At 43.7% G+C, this 24,489-nt stretch overlaps 1 protein-coding gene across 1 annotated transcript in view; it reads left to right on the forward strand.

The window, feature by feature from the left end:
- The window catches only part of PCED1B (PC-esterase domain containing 1B), a 141,509-nt gene that overhangs the window by 106,109 nt on the left and 10,911 nt on the right, over positions 1-24,489 (forward strand). The window contains exon 3 of the mRNA XM_059682661.1: positions 9,227-9,396. Coding sequence (XP_059538644.1) covers positions 9,364-9,396 — 33 coding nt within the window. The 5' untranslated portion in view covers positions 9,227-9,363. The remainder of the gene's footprint in view (positions 1-9,226; positions 9,397-24,489) is intronic.

Consider the following 24,489-nt stretch of genomic DNA (forward strand, 5'->3'; position numbering starts at 1 on the left):
ACCAATCAGAAAGAATGTATGCACCCCTATGTTCATAGCAGCACAATTTACAATAGCTAAGATCTGGAAAGAGCCCAAGTGCCCATCAGTAGATGAATGGATAAAAAAGCTATGGTTACATTTATACCATGGAATACTATGCAGCAGCAGCAAAAAAGGATTTCTTACCCTTTGAGATAGCATGGAGAGACCTGGAGAGTGTTATGCTAAGCAAAATAAGCCAGTCAGAGAAAGACAAGTATCATATGAACTCACTCTAATGAACACAATAAATTGATGAACAAAATAGATCCAAAGGCATAGAAGCTTGAACAGACTGTCGAATCTCAGAGGGAAGGCGGAGGTAGGGGGTGGTGGGGTTGAGGGAAAGACATTAACTTATATGCATAACCCACGAACAGAAACAGTAGGGTGGTGAAGGCCTGGAGCATGGGGAGGAGGGGGCCGCTAGAAGAGGTCAATGAGGAATAAACGGGGACATCTGTAATCCTTTCAACAATAAAGATAGATTAAAAAAAAACACACTCAGCAAACCAGGAATAGAGGGGAACTTCTCGGAAGCACACTGCGCCTTTCCTGTCCCCCTCTTCTCCTCCCAGACACGTTATCTTTGCCTTTCCCTTGCCTAAGCTCAAGAGCCCTTCTTTTGCTTCTGTAACTTGTTTCCTCAGCCTAAGCAGCCCAGCTGGTTCACTCACCTACCTCTATAGCTTTCTAAATAAATTTTCTCTTATTTCTGGAAATTTGAAAAAAAAAGAGTATCTACAAAAATACCTACACCTAACATCATACTTGATGGAAACTAGATTAGGAACAATGCAAGTATGTTCCCTCTCACCACTTTTATTCAATATTGTACTATAAGTTCTAATTCGTGCAATACTATTTTAAAAGGTATACAAACTGGGAGGAAAGAAATAAAACTGTTTGCTCACAAACATGATTATCTGTGTAGAAAATCCCAAAGAATCAACAAAAAACCTGGAACTAAGAAGTAATTAGTTGCATTTACTAGTTGCAAAATACAAGTTAATATATGAAAGTAATTGCTTTCCCATATACCAGCAATGAACTATTGGAATTCGAAATTTAAAACACAACACCAAAAATTTACATTAGCACCAAAAAGAAAAACTTAAGTTATAGTGATGTGGTATTGGTGAAAGAATAGACAAATTGATCAATGGCGCAAAATGAAGAGCCCAGAAATAGACCCACAAAATATAATCAACTGATCTTTGACCAGGGAACAAAGGCAATTTAATTGAGAAAGGATAGGCTTTTCAACAAATGGTACTGGAACAACTGAACATCCATATGCAGAGAGAGAGAGAGAGAGAGGGAGAGAGAGAGAGAGAGAGAGAGAGAGAGAGAGAGAGAGAGAGAGAGAGCACAATCTACCCAGACCTTACTACCCAGACCTTACACCTTTCACAAAAATCAACTCATGTAAAAATGTAAAATGCAAAACTATAAAACTCTTAGAAGATAAAATAGGAGAAAAGTTAGGTGGCCTATGTTTGGCAATGAATATTTAGATTCAACACCAAAGGTACAACCCATGAAAGAAAAATTGATGAATGGGATTTCTGCAAAAGATTGTGTTAAAAGAATGAAAAGATAGGCCACAGACTAGGAGAAAATACTTACAAACACATATCTGACTAAGAACTTATGTCCAAAATGTACAAAGAACTCTCAAATAATAGAAAACAAACACAATTGAGCAAAAATCTAAACAGATGCCTTACCAAAGAAGGTAATGATGGCAAAAAAGCATTTGAAATGATGCTCAACATCATGTCACCAGGCAATCACAAACTAAAACAAGAACGGCACGCCTATTAGAATGGCCAACATCCAAAACCATGGCAACACCAAGTGCTGAGGAGGATGCGGGGTAACAGAAACTCGCATTCATTGCTGTTGGAAGTGCAAAATGATGCAGCCACTTTGGAAGACAGTTTGGCAGTTTCTTACAAAGTTAAACTTAGTCTTACCATACAATCCAGCCATCGTGCTTCTTAGAATTTACCCGAATGAGTTGAAAATTATGATCACACAGAAACCTGTATATGAATGCTCTATTCTTCATTTCCAAAATGTGGAAGCAACAAAGATGTCCTTCAGATGCATAAACAAACTGTGGTACATCCACACAATGGAATAGTCTTCAGGGACAACATGAGCTACCGAGTTGTGAGAAGACATGGATGAACATCATACGCATGTTGCTAAATGAAAGTCAGCAGAAAAGGTCACATGTTGTGCGATTCCAACTAGATATAGGACAGCCTGGAAAAGGCAAACCATAGAGGCAATGAAAGGATCAGTGGTTGCCAAGGTTTCCAGCAGAGCGAAGGATGGGTAGGTAGGTGCAGCGCATGAGATTTTTAGGGCAGTAAAACTGTTCTGTATGATACTGTAATGGTGGATATGCGATACAGTGATCCATGATGATACATGACACCATGAAATATAGTGGATACAAACATACATTTTCCCAAACCCATAAAATTTACAACACAGAGTGAACCCTAATGTAAACCAATGATTTTAGTCAAAATAACATATCAATATTTATTTATCAATTGCATCAAATGTACCACACTACTGCAAAATTTAATAAGAGGGGAATCTTTGAGGTAGGGGAGTATGTATGGGAACTCTCTGTACTTGCCGCTTAATTTTTCTGTAAACCTAAAATTGCTTTTTAAAAGCACTCTATTAATTAATGTATATGTTTTATATAATATTATATAGTAGAGGCCCGGTGCCTGAATTCGTGCACAGGTGGGGTCCCTCGGGGTGGCCTGCAGGGATCAGGCCCCAGCTTGAGCCCCCAGACTCACGCCCCAGGCCTCACAGACCCGCTGCCCTGCCTGGCACCTGCTGTGGCCTGGCATCGCCCCCTCACCTGTTCCACCATCCTGCCTGTGGGGTGATTGGTCAGGGCTGCCCCCCCACCTGGCTCCCTCAGTGCCTAGGAGCCGGGCAGCGTCCCTGCCCCCTGCCACCATGGCTGGTTGCTGTCTGGGAGGTGATTGGGCCCCACTCACACCTGCCTTGGCCTGGCACTGCCTGCTCACCTGCTCCACCATCCTGCCACGGTCCTGCTCTCGTCAGGGCACCTACTGCCACCTGCTGCCAGCGCCGCATTGCTGACACCTGCCATGTCTGTGTTGCCCCCTGGTGGTCAGCGCACGTCATAGCGAGTGGTCGAAGAGTTTACATATTAGGCTTTTATTATATAGGATAGTGATATAACATGTTTCACCTATGACATTCTAGAATTATTTTTAATTCCAATATTCACTGTTGGTGCTGAAAGCTACTCTGCACTCAAGGCTACAGTTATCTTTTTAAAAATTATATCTATACTTATACATATATATGTATATATATTAATGTGTGTGTGTGTGTGTGCTTTAAAACCTCTATTTACTTCTGTGACCTATACAGAAAAAATAAAAAGCATATCACTCCTAACTTGTCGAGCCAGAGCAGTGCTTAGTCTATTATAGATATAAGGTAAACATTTGCTATACCAATGTTGAATAACATGTCAAATAGTGAATGTAGATTGGCGCCCGAACAGGGACCCCTAGGTAAGCGCCCCGCACTCGGGACGGATAGGACTCCACCATAGGAAAAGGGTGGATAGTCTTCGCCGACTCCGTCCACACCTTTGGGAACCCCTGGAACAGGATTCCCCTAGGTAAGCCCCCCTCCCCCATTGAGAACCCCCACACTCGGGACGGATCAGACTCCACCGTAGGAAGAGGGTGGATAGTCTTCGCCGACTCCGTCCACACCTTTGGGAACCCCTGGAACAGGATTCCCTTAGGTAAGACCCCCCATTGAGAACCCCACACTCGGGACGGATAGGACTCCACCAGGGTGCTACAGACCCCCCTATAGAGGATAAGTAGGGTAAGAAGGTGGATAGTACAGAACTTAGATTGAGAAGATGTGCCATACTGAGTCCAAAGAAAGAAGACTCTGTATTGATTCTTAGATTGAGAAGATGTGCCATACTGAGTCCAAAGAAAGAAGACTCTGTATTGATCTTTAGATTAAGAAGATGTGCCATACTGAGTCTAAAGAAAAAAGACTCCGTATTGATCTTTTAACATATATGCTTGTTAGCAGAGGAATTAAGGTTACTCCCAGTCAGACAGAACATTTTATACAAGAAATACGTCCATGCTTTTCTGAGGAAGGAAAGGTGCTGGAAAGGTAAATGTAGAGGCATGGGAGAAGGTAGGCCCAAGGAGCCTTATCCTTAACCCCACTGCAGCCTTTCCACCCCGGGAAAGTGCAGGATTGGCAAGCTCTCCCTGGGGTGATAGATCAGGACTCAGGTAATAGCAGAAAGCGCCAATCCTACTCTTAAAATGGATACAAGAGAGCGTTTCAGGTTTTTCTTTTTAATGCCTGCTTTTAAAAAATAAAAAAGGGGGAATTTGCCGGGAGCCGGTCCATGCTTGCTGTTTCAAGGGACCTGGCATATATGGCATACTGTTCTTAATATGTTTGCTCACCTTCTTGGCGCTGTGTTTTAACCAAGGTCACCTCTCCGAGAAAGGTTGAATCCCCAGGTAGGGATTTTCCCCTGAAGTTAGGGAGGGGATGAACTCCTTAACTAAGTGCCAGGTGGGTAGTTAATCAATTTAACTACAAACAATCATGCTTAAGCTACATAATCTTTACTCCCTGGAATGGAGATAAGAAACGCCCTAACCTTTGTAATAGAGATTGATAGGATTGAATCAACTGGTATAAATACAGATGTAACAAGACAGAAAGACACAGAACTTCAGACACAGAACTCAGAACACAGGGGTTGGAAGACAGGACCAAGAGAGACAGAGCCTAGGCACAGAACCTACACACAACGTTCTCTAGAGACAGAAGAACTTCGCTGGAGAGAGCATGCCGGAGGATCCTGGAGAGGGACTGGCCTCAGAGCCTAGAGACAGAGCCTAGCGGGAGAACATGGCAAGGGATCCTGGACTGAACCTGACTACAGAGATTGGCAGGAGAACCTGACTGGAACCTGGACACTGAACCTGACTGGAGAGCCTGGACAGAACCTGGCTGGAGAACCTAGCGAGGGAACATGGCTACAGAACCTCGCTGGAAATCCGAAGCAGAACCTCTCTGGAGATCCGGGCTAGAGATCCTGGCTAGGCTGCTGATCAACTGAACACTATCTCCGTGTCATTCCTTCTTCGCCGACTCCGTCCACACCTTTGGGGACCCCTGGACCCGCTGGGGCTGGACCCCAGCAGTAGATGACCATGAATACACTGAAATGTGCTGTCATCTAGCCCATACACATTTCTCCATCTTACTTATAAGGCTACCAGAGACCCGATGCACGAAATTCGTGCAAGGGCCTTGGCCCTGGCCCCCACCCGCCACCGCGACCAGGGGCCTCTGCCACCTCTGCCTTGGCCCCTGCCCGCTGCAGCTTTGTCCGGAAAGAAGGACGTCTGGAAAGGCATCTGGTCTAATTAGCATATTATGCTTTTATTATTATAGATAATCTAGGCCAGGGGTCCTCAAACTACGGCCCGCGGGCCACATGCAAATACAAATATTGTATTTGTTCCCATTTTGTTTTTTCACTTCAAAATAAGATATGTGCAGTGTGCATAGGAATTTGTTCATAGTTTTTTTTTTTAAACTATAGTCCGGCCCTCCAACGGTCTGAGGGACAGTGAACTGGGCCCCTGTTTAAAAAGTTTGAGGACCCCTGATATAGGCGTTGCCAAATGCCTTTCTCATACCAGGATACAGTGTGCCGATAGCATTCCCCTGCTACATCAGAACAGTAACTGTAATCCATCTTAGTTCTGCTTGTTAGAGAGTTAGTGGAAAAAATAATGACATGTAACAAGGGCATGAGATGCAGATTAAAAGGCACAGTTGTTCATTTAAATTCTATATCCCCTCTGTTCTTAAAAACAAAATGGAAATTAAGAGTTATTTGGAAGTCTTTTTAAATTTCTAAATAGTATGATTATTAATACTGCCCTAATGGTATCTTATTATTATTATTCCTTAATAAAGAAAACAAATATTTTTTAAGTTCATCTTTGAGTAAATCTGAGCATCTATCTGAAAACAGGATAGATGGAGCTCTGCCAATTGTAAAATATTAAAAATCATCAGATAATATCAGTATACTAGAGGCCCGGTGCACAGAAATTCGTGCACTCGGGACGGGGAGACAGAGTGTCCCTCAGCCCGGCCTGAGCCCTCTCATAGTCTGGGACCTCTCAGGGGATGTCCACCTGCCAGCTTAGGCCCGCTCCCTGGGGGATTGGGCCTAAGCTGGCAATCAGACATCCTTCTGGCAGCCCGGGAACCCTTGGGGGATGTCTGATTGCTAAGCCATCAGTCAAACATCCTTAGCACTGCCGAGAAGGCAGGAGAGGCTTCTGCCACCACCGCTGCACTCACAGCCATCAGCCCCGCCTGTGATTGAGGGGTGCTCCCCCTGTAGGAGCACACTGACCACTAGGGGGCAGTTCCTGCATTGAGCGTCTGCCCCCTAGTGGTCAGTGTGCATCATAGCAACTGGTCGTTCCTGGTCATTCTGCCGTTAGGGTCAATTTGCCTATTACCCTTTTATTATATAGGATTGATGTTACAAATATCCAATTATCTGTATTCAATGTAAGCACCACAAAATAAAAGCACCAACTAAAAGATACTTATGAAGCATTGAGGCTTTGAGAACCTGATTTCAACAAGCTACAAAGAAATGAAAATTCATTAAGAACTCTGTACTTAACAGAAGGGTTAAATTTGCCACAATAGGGAATTGCTACTCCATAGGACCATCTCAACTTCCATTCTCGGGTTGGTAAGACTGTGAGAAATTGTACCAACATTTGCCTATCAAGAAATGATGCTGTTTTGCAGAAGCACGTGTTTTCAGGCTGTGCCAGACTGGACGTTGCCTGGGAAACTGGCTTCTGTTACAGCTAGAAGGGAAAGTGTTCCTGCAGCAAGAGTAGGTCAGAATTCTCTGTGCCTGGCCCTGCTGTAGCTTCTCCTTACCTGTCTTCTACCCACGGCCCCATTTGGACCAGATCCTGTGTGGTCGCTGAGTCCCTGATGTTTGCTTGAATTTGACTCCCTTACTGTTTAGACAGAAGTTAAAAAACAAAACAATAACAATAACAAAAAGTAACTGCAAAAAATGTTTGGTTTTACCAATATAGTGTTTTTTTAAGCCAATGTTTTAAAAACAGGTTATATCTCATGAAAATCTGTGCATACAACTTTTTCTTTCTGAGAAATGGGAATACTGAAGCCCTATTTCCTCATGAAGCAATTTGCTAGAGCAGAATGGCTACTGCTCACTTAAATGGCACGTGATCTCCAGTTTGCCACAATCCCCTCTATTCCCTATTGCTCCAACACTGAGGCTAAGGATTAGTTTTCATTTACACCATACTTTTACTTGTGTGTGTTTTTTCTTGTAGCAGAGAGGCATTTCTCTCTTCCTAGGATAAATGAGAAAACAAGAGATATAATAAAAGTGTTAAGAATTTCAAGAAAAAATAAACAATATAATTCTTGGAGTAAACAGAGACTACTTCTACATGTTTAATCTACAAAGTGAGCCTACATAACAAAGCACAGACCCTGCTCATTTTTTCTTATATTTATTACCTAACCCCTAGAGGCATTGGAGTTGAGCAATTCCAGGTCTGTGTCTCAGGCATCCAGGTGTTCTTAGAATGTGTATTATGCTCTGGGATTTGCCCCCAGTCATAGCTTGCTGCCTAGTTTCCTTAGCCCAGTGGTTGGCAAACTGCGGCCCCTTGAGTGTGGCTCTTCCATAAAATACCACGTGCGGGCGCGCACGTACAGTGTGATTGAAACTTCATGGCCACACTCAAGGGGCCGAAGAGCCGCATGTGGCTCGCGAGCCGCAGTTTGCCAACCACTGCCTTAGCCCACTGCTGCCTACACAGGAGAGGCAGGTCATACACCTAGAAAGTAAAGGTTTTGGTGGCTCCAATTGGTGTTCCTCATTTACCTGCCTCATTGTCTGCAAATAAGCTGATTTTTATAGATGGGCCATAATATTTCCTTCTAATTTAGCAATAAATGCTATATATTCATTGTGGTTGTTTTTTTCAGGGTAAAGGAATCTGAATATCCTAGCTAGTTTTCTCCCTAATAATTTCATTTTCCATATAATTGAGGGCATGTGTAGCTTATGTTATAATCATCAACTAATTTAGCCAATAGTTACTTTTATTTTTAATGAAAAAGAAGGAAAGGGAGAGGAGGAGGGGGAATAAAGAAAAAGAAACAAAGCCATGCTAAAAAAAAATACTAATATTGTCAATAGTTGGCATGAGGCCTAGGGGTTTTTGCTCTACCTCCTCTCTCCTCGGTAATTCCTTAAGCCTCCTGGAGACAAGGCAAAAGTTCATTTCAATTTTCGCACTCTTCTTTACATGAATTTATTTTAATAATCTTAGAATTTTTAAAGGACCATTTATGTTGGAAAGGAAAGGGAGGAAATAGATCTCAGTGTGGTCCTGGATGCTGCTCTGTCTCCACCTTCCACTGTACACCCCCAAAGGCCAGCACCCCCAGGTGACTGGGTGGCGTAGCTAGTGTTGGTTCACGCCATCAGCAGATGGGTGTCTGAATGGCGAGGGACTTTGACAGACTCACGCAGAAAAACTGGAGCTGGAGCCAACTTCATTGCAATGGAGTAACATGCTGGAAGGGGCTTTGAATGGGATGTTAGCAAATAATTACCAAAGATCTCATTCTGAGAAGGTGCAGATGGTTACCCTGGTGGTTTCTAGCTGAGGTCCTTTAGGGAAAAACCTTCTTGGGTCCTAGGTGGCACCCCCTGGTCAAAGCACCAAGACATAAAAGGCCTTTGGCCTGAAGGTGACGGACTGAGGGCTAAAGAGGTTTAAGTCTTTGCTCAAATGTGTAAAATAAACCACTGGTGTCATAGCAGTGTGGGTTTGAATAAGCCTGTTGGATTGGTTGAGATGAAGTGGGGAGCTGGCAGCCTGTATGTAATTAGCTCCTGAAAGAGGAAGCCCTGAGCCACCTCTACAGAGCAGTCTGAGGCCACAGGGGCATGCCCTCCAGCTGGTGAGGCCGCCCCCGCTCCCCCCCCCCCCCCGCCCGCCCCCGCCTGCTGACGGAAGTGCTGTCTCTATCCCGATAGGACAAGAATGACCCAGCAGATCGGCAAGTGGCCAAGAGGAGCTCCCAACTACCTCTTCCTCCTCTTAGCACGGGTGACAGTGGGGCATTTCCACTGAACTCTCTCCCTTCCTCCTCTGGACTAAGCGATGAAGGGACATGACAATAAGGAAATCCTCGTTGCATAAACACGTAAGTATGCATTCCTCCTCATCAGACACAACCGCAAGGTAAAGAACCTGCATCCGGCATATGAGCCGGGTCCCGCATTCATTTTTTAAAAATAGGTTTTTATTAATTTTTTTTAAAGAGAGAGGAAGGGAGAGAGATAGAAATATCGATGAGAAATGTCGGCTGCGTCCTGCACACCTCCTACCAGAGATCGAGCCTGCAGCCCAGGCATGTGCAGCCCAGGCATGTGCCCTGACCGCGAATCGAACCGGTGACCTCTTGGTTCCTGGGTCGACACTCAACCACTGAGCCACACCGGCCAGGTTGGGTCCCCTATTCTTAAGACATCCACTGAGAGAATTTATTCTAACAAAACATTTTGGTTTTTTAGTGTGAGTGTTTTTTTTCCACTTGGATCTTTTTCATTTAAAGAAATAAATCAGCTCTTTCTCTAGTTTTCTTTATCTAAGTACATGACAAGCAAGGCTTGCAGATTTTTCTTTGCCTACTTCCTCCTGAAATGTAAGTCTGTGGTTAATCAAGCTCTGTGAAAGACAGTTTCAGACTGTGAGCTAGCTCTCTGAAAAATATCTCGCATTTTGCTGTTGGTGTGTTTTTCTCTGAGGAGCGTCAGCAATCAGAATAAAATATCAAGTAAATGAGGTATAAGAAATTTCCCCAGGGTCTCGATCCACCAAATGCCAAGGACTCATGAACCTGCTGTCACCAGACGTATGCCTGCAACCAAAGCAGTGACAGGGTAGGTGATGGGCTTGGTGCTTTCATCTCGGTGCCAGCCTTTGCGGCCCTCCACCCAACAACAAAACAGCCTGCTCGACTTTGCCAGTGTTTCCACTTCCGTTTACATCACCTTTTCTGTGGCACCACTGTCGGCACGGAAGTGGCACCTGTCCAGGAGGCGGTGTGGTGCCGGGGGTTGGGGATGGGCAGAGAGCAGGGGCAGGCTGACCTGCGTGGGCTGGATCTAGATCTAGCTACTTCATAGCTGACTGGCCGGGGGCCAAACCCGACCCCCTGGAAACCCTATCCCTCATTTCATATTCCTCATGGAGACAGTACTACCTACCCAATGGCCATAAGATGTCAGGAACATAAAGGAGGCTCCCAATAAAAGAGAGCAATCATTATTAGTGCTGATGTTGTAAAAAGAGTTAATACACTTGAAGTGCTCAGGACAGCGTGCTCGGTAAGTGTTCATTATTTATTAATGTGATTCGAGGGAACCGGGGGCCTTGTCAATTTGGGATCTCCAGGCCTCACTGGGGTGATGCTGTTTATTTGGCTATTATGCCCGATTAAGAAAAGGCAGAAGGTTTGGTATCTTCAGGAGGATTTTGATACATTGAACAGGTTAAATTCCCCCTATGAAAGGGAAGTGAAATTGGATGATCTGCGTCTGAGAAAGAGCAAGGACTGCGGGTTTGAGCACGGGGTGGAAGAAGGAAAGAACATACGTGGGAAGATGAACTAGGAAGCCACAGGGGGATTTCAGATCTGCGCGGAAGTAGAGGCTGCAGGAAGAGAAGTGGACTGAGCAGAGAGTGTGGAGGATAGAATCGACTGGGCTCCCGGTGGATGAAGGGAAGGGAGGAGCCACAGATGATCCTGCAATCTCTGTCCTGGAGCAATTGGGTGGAGAGTGACTTCCCTGACTGAAAGGAGAAGCCAGGAGTAGATTGGATGTTGGCATCGTCACGGGGTTTATTCAATCAGCAGCAAAGAGACATTTCTCTGTGCTTAGCTATTTTGTCACGTACGTTAAAACTACTCCATGATTTAACTAGCGCACATCACCAAGAATAAGTCTATACATGGAAAATAACAGCCTTTTTCCTGATACTAATATATAAGGGGACTGAGTCCATAGTTACGCAACTCTTAAAAAATCATGACTAAGAAAATAGAATGCTGACATATGATTCAAAGATGTGCAGTCCTAGCTTAATTAAACTGGTAAACATCCGTCAGTGAAAGTAATTTTTATAGTTCTCCTTCATTTAGTGAAATGCATTTCAGAGACTCGACAATGAAATACAATAAGGAAAGGAAGGCAACAAGGAAGTAACCGGTAACATCTTTGTAAATAATTTGAAAAAATATTTTAAAAGCTGGTATTTTACCAGAAGAATTCAATAGTGATGCACAATAGATTTTAAAAATAAATGATGCAATTTGGGTCAATCACTATGTTTACAAAGCAAATATCCATCTGATAAAAGACTGGCCAGAAGCCACATTCACAGTGCTATTTTCAGTAAAATTTTTAAAATCCCTTTTCAGAAATAGAAGTGATTCCCAACATTGAATTATCATCATCTGCTTCTGTGATTTTCCCTCACTGACTGAGCTCCTAAACGCACAGACCCTGTCTCACTCAACCTCAGGTTCTGGGTGCCAGCACTGTGCCTGGCATGTGGAGGCCCTCGGTGAGGTTTTATCTAAGGAAGCAAGGAAGGAAAAGCAGCGTGCACCAAACAGATTCAGCAGGTTCTGCCCCCCTGGACAAAGCAACTTCACTTCAGGAATGCAGCAATTAAAATTATTTAAAATTTGGGAACTTATTCTGTATACATGTACTACGACCGAGTTACAGATAGCTTTGAATATAAAGAAAATTACTGCGTCCATAATCCTACCATGCAAATACATGAAGGGTTGGCATTTTGGCTTTAGCAAAAAGTAATGTTACCACTGTTAGACTTAATTTCTAATGCCACTTACAAGCATGCTTTGGGGGGGGGGAATATCATATTTTAAAAACTGACTGTTTTGGAAAGTGCTTTCAATTATGACAAGGTGAGAAGAAAAACATAAGGCATGTTAAGAGGAATTTAAAAAATGCAGATCATGAATGTGAAAGAGAAGGGAAGATTCTTTGTCAGACTCTGATTAGGAGAGAGATGATGCTCCTAGAATATTTCTGGTTTAGGATGAAGGGTTTTTTATGTGCATAGTTTATGCTAACTTGGATTGAGGAAAGGGAAATGTGTTGCAATTAATAAATAGCTAAGTCAACTAACTGGTAAAACCAAACATAAATAGACTGTCTGAGAGCTACTGGCCTTCCATTTGGCAAAGCTATGCTCTTATAAATGGGGTAATTGGGTGAATTTTAGAGAACTGGACAATGAATATTATCCAGTCTTTAAAAAGGAGGAAATTCTACCCTAACCGGTTTGGCTCAGCGGATAGAGTGTCGGCCTGGGGACTGAAAAGGTCCCAGGTTCGTTTCCGGTCAAGGGCATGTACCTGGGTTGCGGGCACAACCCCAGTAAGGGAGTGTGCCGGAGGCAGCTGATCGATGTTTCTCTCTCATCGATGTTTCTAACTCTCTATCCCTCTCCCTTCCTCTCTGTAAAAAATCAATAAAATATATTTTTTTTAAAAAAGAGGAAATTCTGTCACATACTACCACATGGATGAACCTTGAAAACAATATGTTGCCCTGACTGGTTTGGCTCAGTGGATAGAGCATCGGCCTGTGGACTGAAGGGTCCCAGGTTCAATTCCAGTCAATTCGTGTGCCTTGGTTGCAGGCACATCCCCCGTAGGGGGTGTGCAGGAGGCAGCTGATCGATGTTTCTAACTCTCCATCCCTCTCCCTTCCTCTCTATAAAAAAATCAATAAAATATATTTTTAAAAAAAGAAAACAATATGTAAAGTGGAATAAGCCAATCACACAAAGGCAAACACTGTATGATTTCCTTCTAGGTATCTAAAATAGGCAATTCATAGAAACAGCAAGTAGAATAGTGGTTGCCAAGGGCTGGGGAGAGGGACAAAGGAAGAGTCATTGTTTAATGGATAGAGTTTCAGATCTGCAAGATGAAAACGTTCTCGAGATGGTTCAGAACAATGTGAATATACTTAACACTACTAAACATACACTTAAAAATGGTTAAGATGGTAATAAGGGGAGAGAGAGAACTGGAATTGGAAAACTAAGCCAGTGGTTTAGTCTTCTAATAAAATGTAGTATTATTCAGAGGTGCGGGACATTGTTAAATAATTCAAGGCCAGATTCTCCCAGGGTATTAAATTCTTTGTGGAGGGGCTATAACCCTCCCCACCCCACCCCACCCCTTGAAACTCATGAACTGTGGCTCTGGGACTATGGGACTCAGGAGGCTGGTTTCTAATCCAAGCTCGGTCGTTCGCTTGGCTGCGTGATTTGAGTGGCCACTTGACATCCTGGGCCTCAGCTTAGCCTAAGGATGCTTTGTCACCCCTCTCACTTTTAGAACCTGTTTCTTTTTTAAAAATATATATATTTTATTGATTTTTTATGGAGAGGAAGGGAGAGGGATAGAGAGTTAGAAACATCGATGAGAGAGAAACATCCATCAGCTGCCTCCTGCACACCCCCCACTGGGGATGTGCCCGCAACCCAGGTACATGCCCTTGACCGGAATCGAACCCGGGACCCCTCAGTCCACAGGCCGACGCTCTACCCACTGAGCCGAACCAGTTAGGGCTAGAACGTGTTTCTGCAGGCACAGGAGCAGACCGGTCCCAAGCGGTACCCATCCAACAAGGTACTTCTCAGTGTTTACATTTTATGCAATGGTAACCATTTAAAGTATATATATATATTTTTAATATATTTTATTGATTTTTTACAGAGAGGAAGGGAGAGAGAGAGTTAGAAACATCGATGAGAGAGAAACATCGATCAGCTGCCTCCTGCACATCTCCTACTGGGGATGTGCCCGCAACCCAGGTACATGCCCTTGACCGGAATCGAACCTGGGACCTTTCAGTCCGCAAGCCGACGCTCTATCCACTGAGCCAAACTGGTTTCGGCTAAAGTATATTTTTACATTGCTAAATTAGTAATATAATTTAGTAGTTATTTTATATTACTAATGCATGGGTGTAAGTATGCTAATTCCTAGAAGAAGTTGAACATCTATTAAATGTATCACACTCTGCTTAGTACTTTGCATATTCAGTGTCCACAGCTGGAATTGGACCAGAGAGTAGTAAGTAACTTTTCCAGCCACACAGCTCATGGGTTGCAAATTGGGACTCTGAACTCAGTTTCCTGCCTGCAAAGGTCATGCTCTGAACCCTAAGCTAAACTGGAGCGGAATATAGAATTGGCATGAAACATAAGAATTCTAAGAAAAGTTTGTAGAAAAGTTTAAGAGGTCTAACAGAATGGGGTCTTTTATAAATTCACTTCTTGAATTCCATCCATCCTGATGAAATCACCAATTTGGCTCTTTTTTTTAAAAAATAAATAAATATATGCTTATTGATTTCAGAGAGGGAGAGGGAAAGAGAGAGATAGAAACATCAATGATAAGAGAGAATCATTGATCGGCTGCCTCCTGCATGCCCCCTATTGGGGATCGAGCCCACAACTTGGGCATGTGCCCTTGACCGGAATCGAACCCGGGACCCTTCAGCCCATAGGCCAATGCTCTATCCACTGAGCCAAACCAGCTAGGGAAATTTGGCTCTTCTTAACCCAAAACCTCCCAAGTCCCAACACCTCTAGCCTTGCTGCTCAATACCACAAAAGTGTACATGCACTGACTTAGTACAGAATGTAGTTCAGTTACTAAACTGAACTCGCTAGAAGTTTTAGTCCCAAGTGTCAAGATTCTTACCATACTATCAGAGAATCTCTGTGCTCCAATAGAAACAAATCATTCATATGTGCTTAAGAGTGCTAAAGGCAAATGCTTAGAAGAGAAAGTATCAAAAATATGTAAACTGTTTCAAGTCAGACAAGCAAGTAAAACACATATTGTTTTGTGATTTGCCAAATTTGGTCCTTCATCTTAAGGTGGCCAGGCATAGAACACAGACACACACCAGGTGGCTGAAGTAAGTTTATTTACAAAGTAAATATTTAGTGGTCTGATTTCTGGCCCGCTTGAAGCACTCTGTTCCAAGAACATAAGAAAATTAAGTGTTCCTTGAAATAGAAAATGTGGATAAAATGACAATGGCCCTTTTAAAGATAAGTTTAAATTGATCTGTGACTGGAACTATTAAAGGGTTATTAATATTAAAGGAACATTATTTTTGCCCTTGTGGTTAGAATATTTTTTGCTGTCTAATTAAAATATTTGGCTTTTCTGAGTTTGGTTTTAAATAAATTATGGCTTAAAATAAATTATAAATTTGTAATGGCTTAGTCACATGCATTAATAGAAACCAAAAGGTAAAACCCCAATCCTGAGTAAATGTAATCTCTGTCTACTCTGGTTTGGCACCCATGTGGCTGAAACAGGTTAGAGAAAATCAAACATCCATTAAATAAGGGCTCCCAGCTTTAAGTGGGTCTCCATGCCGCTCAGTAACTACAGCCTCTCCCACCTCCTAGTCGACTATTTCCTATCTGCTTCTTGTTCCTCAACCTCTAACCCCACCTTCCCGAGGTTCTCTCTCAGCTGGTGACCTTGACCTTTTTGCCTATTTCACCAACAAAGACAAAACAGAAAACCCCCCACAAGCTCACACCTCTGTACCTACCCGTACACCAGCATTATGCTCCTGTGCTGTCTCCCCCATTTTCTCTGCTTGAGCTGTCCTGGCTCCCATTCCAAGGTGAACCCCACCACTTGGGCACTGGATCCCACTCCTGTCACCAACTCAAGGACACTGCTCCAGCAATTTCCCCCTATTCCTCCTGCACGTCTGTTTCCCCTACTTACTGAATCATTCCCATAAGCATACAAACATGCTATTATTGTTCCCATCCTAAAAGAAAATAAAACTTTCTTAACCCCACTGCACCCTCCAGCTGACTTCTCATTCTCTGCTTCTCTTCATAGTAAGACTCTTGGAGGGCATTATTATCTCCAATTCTCCCATCCTTTCTGAACCATTCTGATCAGCCTTTGTCCTCATCACTCCACAAGGGCACCGAAGTCTCACAGGATGCAATAGTCAAACATCCTTCTTGACCTATCAACTCTCTCTGACACAGACAATCTCTCCTGTGCATCCTCCCTTGAAACCCCTTTTCCTCTGGCTTCTGGAACTTCACACTCTCCTAGTTTTCTTCCTGTTTCACTGACTCTTCCTTCTCCCTTCTGTCTTTTCTACAGCCCCCTGCTCACCTTCCTGACCTCCACCACCTGGAGGGCCCCGGGGTTCAATTCACGGACTTCCTTTCTGCTCTAGCTTCACCTTCTCCTTTGGTGACAGCATCCAAACCAAATTGATATCTCCAGCTTCTCCCCTCAGCTCCAGGCTTGTCTATCCAAATCTCCATTCAACATCTCGATCAGAATGTGCCCAAGGCATCTCACATGCAACAAGCCCCAAACCTAACACTTGACCTCCACTCCCCGAACCTGTTTCTCCCAAATTCCCCCCATCTAAGTAAATGGCAACTTCATCCTTCCTGTTGTTCAGGCTCAAAACCCCAGAGCTAGCTAGCCTTGTCGCCTCTCCTTTTCTCACACCCACCTCTTCTCCCAGGCAAAGCCTATCACCTCTACCTTCCACATATATCCAGAATCAGACCACTTTTCATTCTTATGAAGGATGCCACTCTTATGAAGGAAGGAAGAGAGAATAAAATATTTCAGAGAAATTTAGAATATCCGTACAGAATATTTCTGGTAGAGTAGACAAGAAGCCGATGACAGTATTGCTTCTAGAGCAGTGGTTCTCAACCTTCCTAATGCCGCAACCCTTTAATACAGTTCCTCATGTTGTGGTGACCCCCAACCATAAAATTATTTTTGTTGCTACTTCATAACTGTAATTTTGCTACTGTTAAGAATCGTAATGTAAATATCTGATATGCAGGATGTATTTTCATTGTTACAAATTGAACATAATTAAAGCATAGTGATTAACCACAAAAACAATAGGTAATTATATATGTGTTTTCCAATGGTCTTAGGCGACCCCTGTGAAAGGGTCGTTCGACCCTCAAAGAGGTTGCGACCCACAGGTTGAGAACCGCTGTTCTAGAGGGGAAAAATGAGGGATTAGGGAACAAGAAAGGGAAGGGGGTGTACTTCTCACTCATACCCCTTGTACCTTTTGAAGTTTTGTGCCATGTGCATTAAAAGCCTTCTAAAAATAAGCAAATAATTTAAGAATGACGATAATGGCAGTAGGCCCTGTCTGGCCTCCCACCGAGAGGGCAGGGAAGATGACACTGGTCAGAAGGGCTCCAAGTCCCTGCACTGCTCCATGAAGCTTTCTGAGAGCCTCAGTTTCACCATCTGCAAAGGAAAGATAACAATTAGAGCTCGCCTCATTTTATGAAGGGAGATCTGCTGTGAGATAGCACATTATAAATGTAGAACATTATACATACACTAGAGGCCTGGTGCACGGATTCGTGCACATTGAAAGGAAATTAATTAGAAGGTGGCCGGCGGGGCAGGACTGGGTGAGATGGGCTGGACATGCTCTGGAGCCAAGCTTCTCGGTCCTTCCCCAGCCGGCTGCACCTGGGGTGGCGCCGGGGCTCGAAGGGCGTCTGTGGAGTGAGCAGGGTCCCTCCGGTAGGCAGGGTCCCTGGGCCTGGCCTACAGGGATCTGGCCGAAACCGGCTCTCCCATATCCTCCAAGGGGTCCCGGAGTGCGAGAGGGCACTCTGCAAAGTTGTTGTCGCTCGGCAGCTCCTGCGTTGAGCATCTTCCCCTTGGTGGTCAGTGTGCATCATACCACTGGCCAGTTGGCCAGTCACTTAGCCTTTTATATATATACTAGAGGCCCGGTGCACAAAAATGTGTGCACTCGGGGGGGAGAGGGGGTCCCTCAGCCCGGCCTGTGCCCTCTCACAGTCTGGGACCCCTCAGGGGATGACCACCTGCTGGCTTAGGCCCGCTCCCCAGGGAATTGGGCCTAAGATGGCAATCAGACATCCCTCTGGCAGCCCGGCAGCCCTAGGCGGATGTCCACTTGCCAGCGGGGGGCAGGCCTAAACTGCAGTCGGACATCCTTAACGCTGCTGAAGAGGCAGGAGAGGCTCCCACCACCACCGCTGTACTGGCAGCCATCAGCCTGGCTTGTGGCTGAACAGAGCTCCTCCCATGTGAGAGTGCCTTGACCACCAGGGGACATTTCCTGCACTGAGCATCTTCCCCCTGGTAGTCAGTGTGTGTCATAGTGACCAGTCATTCCCAGTCATTCTGCTGTTAGGGTCAATTTGCATATTACCCTTTTACTATATAGGATAGAGGCCTGGTGCATGGGTGGGGGCCGGCTGGTTTGCCCTGAAGGGTGTCCCGCTTTGTTGCCTGGCCAGCCTGGATGGGGGCTGATGGCTGTTTGCAGTTGGTCACACCCCCTTCAGGGTGGGGGTCCCCACTGGTGTGCCTGGACAGTCTGGGTGAGGGGCTGAGGGCCGTTTTCAGGCTGGCGGACAACTGAAGCTCCCAGCCTCTCCTTTTTTTCTGTTTTTTTTTAGTTTGTTTGTTTTTTTGTTTTTATTCTGGGATTTATTTACCTTCTATAGCTGTCACTGGAGCTGAGAGTCGGCTCCAGCTCTGAGGCCTGGTTCCAGCTCTGAGGCATGGCTGGCTGAAAGCAGGTATGGGGTTTGTTTAGCTTCTATAATTGAAATATTGTTGCCATCACTGCTGCTCTAAGCTCTGAGGCCAAAGCTGGCTGAAAGCAGATATCTGGAGCTTGTTTAGCTTCTATAATTGCAACATTGTTTCTTAGAGTGCAGCTCAGAGGCCGGCAGCGGCAGGTGGGGAACATTGGTTTCCTCCATCACTGGAGCAAGCAAGCCTCCTGTTCACTTCAGCTGCCTGGCTGCCAGCCGCCATCTTGGTTGGCAGTTAATTTGCATATTGCCCTGATTAGCCAATGGAAAGGGTAGCGAAGTTACGGTAAATTACCATGTTTGTCTATTATTAGATAGGACAGATAGATAGATAAGTTTTCACCATCCCTTAGGAAAAAGCCACATTGGGTGGATAAGAAAGAAAGCCAGCATGCTGAGCTATGGAACATATGGAGCCAGAATACCAATAGTAGAACTGTCTGCGTGTAGCGTAAGTTCTTGGAAGTAGGAAAATCAGTAGAAAATCTGGTGCTTGGTCTTAAACAACTTTATTTTAAATTTAGCTTGTGTAATCAAGATGATCATTTGCATTATTCCAGCTCCTGCATTCTCTGGCCTTGTGAATGATTATGCAAATCTTAGTCCTGCCCCCCTAGATTGTTCTCTTATTCTCACAATGTACAGACTACCTGGGATCTAAAGGACTGGAAAGATTTGCAATTCACAGAAATGCTAGAATCAAATAATGGCAAAATTTCAAAGTTATGTAATAGAGTGCTCTAAATTTTAAAATACTGAAGTTTCAGATGGGTTCTAGGTGAAGCCCGGCCTTGAGACACAATAATGATTGTATTAAAATTCATGAAAAGATGCAAAATAACTTGATTTATGGCTTTTGGCGAGAGGATAAAAACAATGTGTAATGTGTGGAATTCATTTGTAAGCCACACATTGAGCATCAGTGAGGTAAAATAAAATGACATGTCCCAAGAAAAGACAACCACGTATGCTTTATAGGCCGGGATCCCTAGAGAGCATAGTATTAAAAGACAAACGAAGCATGCAGGGCATGCATTTCAGGACTGTTTTGGAATCTGTTACTCTTGTTTGTTAGTTATTTTATGCCATTTCATGTACTAGTAATGGAGAAATGCTGCTTCCTGAAGTGTTTAAAACACCTATAGAAGGTTCACTACTTGCGAAAAACTTTTTTAGGGGTTTATTTCCTCATTTTTTAAAAATACATTTCTTCCTCTTTCATCTTGGTATTTGCAGAGGAGGTGATAATCCCCTTCATCCAAAGCATATCCTTTCAAAGAAAAAGAAAACAAAAGTTCCAAGCTGATCTACATCTAAATCAATCAGAACACCACTTCCTGCCCCACCCCCACCCCCACCCTTCCAGTTACCACTTGGTTTCAAATGGAACAGGAGGAGGAATCAGAAAAGTGTTCTGAAGCTTTGGAGTGAGTTATTCTTCTACCCACAAGGCATTGGGAGGAGCACCACACAAAAGTACAGGATTATTACTATTAAAATTTAATTAGAAAAGGGAGTCATCTTCCTATCACTTCCCCATTTCTCTTCTCACTTCCCCTTGCTTTTCCCTCACCATCTTTCCCTCCTTGCCCACTCTAGTCGTTTTTTTTCAGCTGTGAACACACCACACAAGCTAGGGTAATAAGACCAAAGGGTCTGAGTTGTGAAAAAAAAAACAAGAAAAAAAACCACAACAACAAAGAATCCATAGAAGCTGCACCCAAACTACTGAGAAATATGAAATGAAAACAAGTTCAGAGTCAAATTCCAGGAAGAGGCTATATTTTGGGCTTACTCACCAATTGGTGTTTCATATTTGCCAGAGTCTAAAACTTCGGTCATTAGGCTTCCGCTTCCTAATGCGAGAGAATAAATGCTGACTCCGGTCATTTGCCCCAGATGCCACCGGAAATGGCATCCTCTCCCCTGAGGCTCACGCACCAACGTAGCAGCACCCAGAGGTGAACTTGTCTGCCTCGTAGCCCAGGCTCGGAGCTCTCTCCAACCCGGTACTCTGATCGACAGCCGAGAAAGGAGTCTCTAGGAAAGAGATCTAGAATCCACTGAGAGGTACTTTTTACCTTTGTTGGCCTTCTCATTTCTCGGGTACTTTCTGTAGGAAGGAATCACCATCCGAGCCCCTCCATCCCACCCCCACTTAACTGAACAGCCCTACAGAGACAACTGTTATTTCATATTAAGAAGGATTGATAACAAACTACTAAATCTCTAAAAATGTACAGTGAGAGGAAGCAGCAGGCTGTGAACAGGAAAGGATGCGCAGCGTCTGGTGTACCTGCCATCGTGTATGTTGTGGTTGACCACAAAGGCTTGGCATCAGCTTTGACTCCCAGCTCTGCTTTTGAGAAAATGGATGACCTTGGGCAGATGACTCAATCTGCCAAACTTCATTTGCAAGTGTGTAAAATGGAGGCGGGATAAGTACCAATTTCACAGGATTCTTAAGAGGAATAGATAGGTAAGCCGGTAAAACAGGTAACATACTGCTGGAGCGGGTACTAAATAATTACCAAATAACAAGTTGAATGAGTGTAACAAGTTAAATACCTCATTTACTGGAAATCTCCCTTAACTACTTAATCCCACCCCCCCAATAGTACTAAAGAGGCTCAGAAAAACCATAATTAACATTTGTAGAGGTGATGGAGCGTTTCCTTTGGTTTCCACAGTTCACCCTTCAGTAGGGCAGTGCTGAAGGGAAGAAACAGCGCTTGGGAAAAGCCTAGTGTCTGAAGTTAGTTCCCTGCATTATTTCCCCAGCATAGACTCTTGTTCTGTCTGCTTCCGTGCCTCCTGGACCTTGTCCCTCCTGTTCCCGTCCCAGGGCTTGAAACTGGGGACATCCTCAGTCACGCTGCTAACACACACAGCAGTGGGAACCCACATCTTCCAGATCCTTCTTAGAAATAGTATGCGCAAGGAGCTAGGCAGACAGAGACTGGCGCTTAAAATCCCAATTTTAAACTCAAAAACTTAAAAAAAAAAAAGCCCTGGTCGGGTTGCTAAGTTGGTTGGAGTGTTGTCCCATGCACCCAGTGTTGCGGGTTCAATTCCAGGTCAGGGCACATTCCTAGGTTGTGAGTTCAATTCCTGGTCGAGGTGTGTACAGGAGGCAACTGACTGGTATCTCTCTCTCTCTCTCTCTCTCTCTCTCTCTCTCTCTCTCTCTCTCTCTCTCTTTCTCTTTCTGTGTGTTTCTAAACATATCATCAGATGAGACTTAAAAAATAATAATAAAAGAAATAAAAGAAAAATTATTTCCCCATAGAAACACTATTACACTTAGTATTCAGATACTACATTGTTAATAGTAACAACAATAAAATATCCATTTTAAAAGCCCTTTTGTGTAATCTCCTGAGAGGAGCATAAGGATCATCTCTCCCGTTTAAGGGATGTAAACAGAGGTGACTTGAGCTGCAGAGGTGGCAGGAACCCCAGCCTGCTGACTCAGCCTAATGCTCACTGGTTAAATGGCCTTTGCGGCCATTCCTGGAGACAGAATTTTCAGAATCCAACCTGTGCATCAGCTGAAAGCAACTGAGTCATTATTAGCTCCAACATCACCCTTCCTTTTCAACCATGGGGCTCTATTTATCTGCTGATTAGAATCTATAGTAGTCAGCATAAGTATACAAATATGACTTTAGGGCAGTGACTGAGCTTCCCATTGACGCATGAATAGAAAGAAATGAGCTGTCAGAGGGATAAAAATGGCCCTCAGCTGACTTCATACCTGCTCTGCTTTCTCAGGGAAAACAGTTAAAGCTGGGCACAAAACATTGCTTTGTTTTGTTTTGCAACAGAGAATAAAAAGGAAAACAGCATGCAAATATTTTTTTTCTAGATAGGACTATCCCCCCCCCCCCCCAAAAAAAATATCAACAAACATTTATAGCGAAGGTTAACAGCTCAGCCTCTGGAGCCGTATTTCCTCCTAAAGAAACAAAACAAAACCTTAAGCCTACCTACCTAATCAGAAGATTCACAGTCAGTGAAAGACCAGCCATGCCTTTCACTAGCTGAACAACCTTGGGCTACTAACATAACCTCTCCAGGCCTCAGTTTACTCATCCATAACATGAAGACAGTAATAGCTCCCACCTCATCAGTTTGTGAGAATAAAATAGGCCTGGGTCAGAGTAAATGCTCAATGAATGAATGCTAACTACTCTGCATAAAACACCGAGCTGTGAGTGGCACAAGGATGGGTGAAACCCACTTTGGTGACCCAGGACTTGTGACGCGGGTAGAAAGGCAAATGAGCATTTAAAAATAGTACAAAACGGAACCACGGGCTAAACAGAGGCATCTGTCAGAGGACGTGAGTTGTTTCTGTCTGGGAAGACAGGGAGGGCTCGCAGACAGAACTGCACTTTAAACTGGGTCTTAAAGAAAGAGCAGAAGTTCAGTCGAGGAGGGGGACAGGGAACATTCAATGCTGAGTGGCAGAGCAGCATGAAGAGATGAGAAAAAGCCCGACTTATTCTGAAAAACATAAAATAAAAATACAACACTAACCATCACAGGTTCCACACTCCTCTGGCATTCTATGTCATTTGCAAAAGAACTTCATATGCCGAATGGATTATCATAAAAAGTCAGCTTGGTTTATTGAAGAACTTTGCTATACAAGGCAAGCAATAGGTAAGTTATTAAGTTGTAGTCTGATCATACATGTTCACTGACAGTAAAAATCAAGCTGAAAGGCTTGTTAACTTTATGGGAATAAATAAAGTTTGTGATGAAATGTCCTAAAAAAGAAAAAAAAGAAAAAGCCCTCTGAGTGTACACAGCTCTCTAATTCACCCACAGGCTTTGGGGCAGTGGTTCTCAACCTTCCTAATGCCGCGACCCTTTAATACAGTTCCTCATGTGGTGGTGACCCCCAACCATAAAATTATTTTCGTTGCTACTTCATAACTGTAATTTTGCTACTGTTATGAATCGTAATGTAAATAGCTGATATGCAGGATGTATTTTCATTGTTACAAATTGAACATAATTAAAGCATAGTGATTAATCACAAAAACAATATGTAATTATATATGTGTTTTCCGATGGTCTTAGGCGACCCCTGTGAAAGGGTGGTTCGACCCCCAAAGGGGTCGGGACCCACAGGTTGAGAACCTCTGCTTTGGGACGATGCGCAGAAGGATCATAGCTTAGGTTAAAACACAAAGTTTACACATGCAACCCACTGAAGCTATGCTCGCCTGTCAATGAAAGTGAAGATAGGAAATTTGAAAACACATATAAAATAGAAATTCCATTTTAGAAAGTATTTCAATCAAACTAAGACCCTTTCTTAAGGATTAAGAGTAACTTGCAGAAAGTAAAAAAGTTAATCATAAAATCTAAGAGGTGAAATTGTTCGCTGTGCTCAGCTTCCCCCAAATAGATCACACCATCCTCCTTCCTCAAGTGTATTTTCAAGAATTATGTCTTATTTTTTATTGTCAAGAAATGGTTGCACTGCTCTATATCCAGGCTCTCATTCAATATCGTTTTGACGTTTTCGGAATAGTGGAAACAGCCA

The sequence above is a fragment of the Myotis daubentonii genome, chromosome 2, assembly GCF_963259705.1.
Source record: "Myotis daubentonii chromosome 2, mMyoDau2.1, whole genome shotgun sequence".
In the NCBI taxonomy this organism is placed as follows: domain Eukaryota; kingdom Metazoa; phylum Chordata; class Mammalia; order Chiroptera; family Vespertilionidae; genus Myotis; species Myotis daubentonii.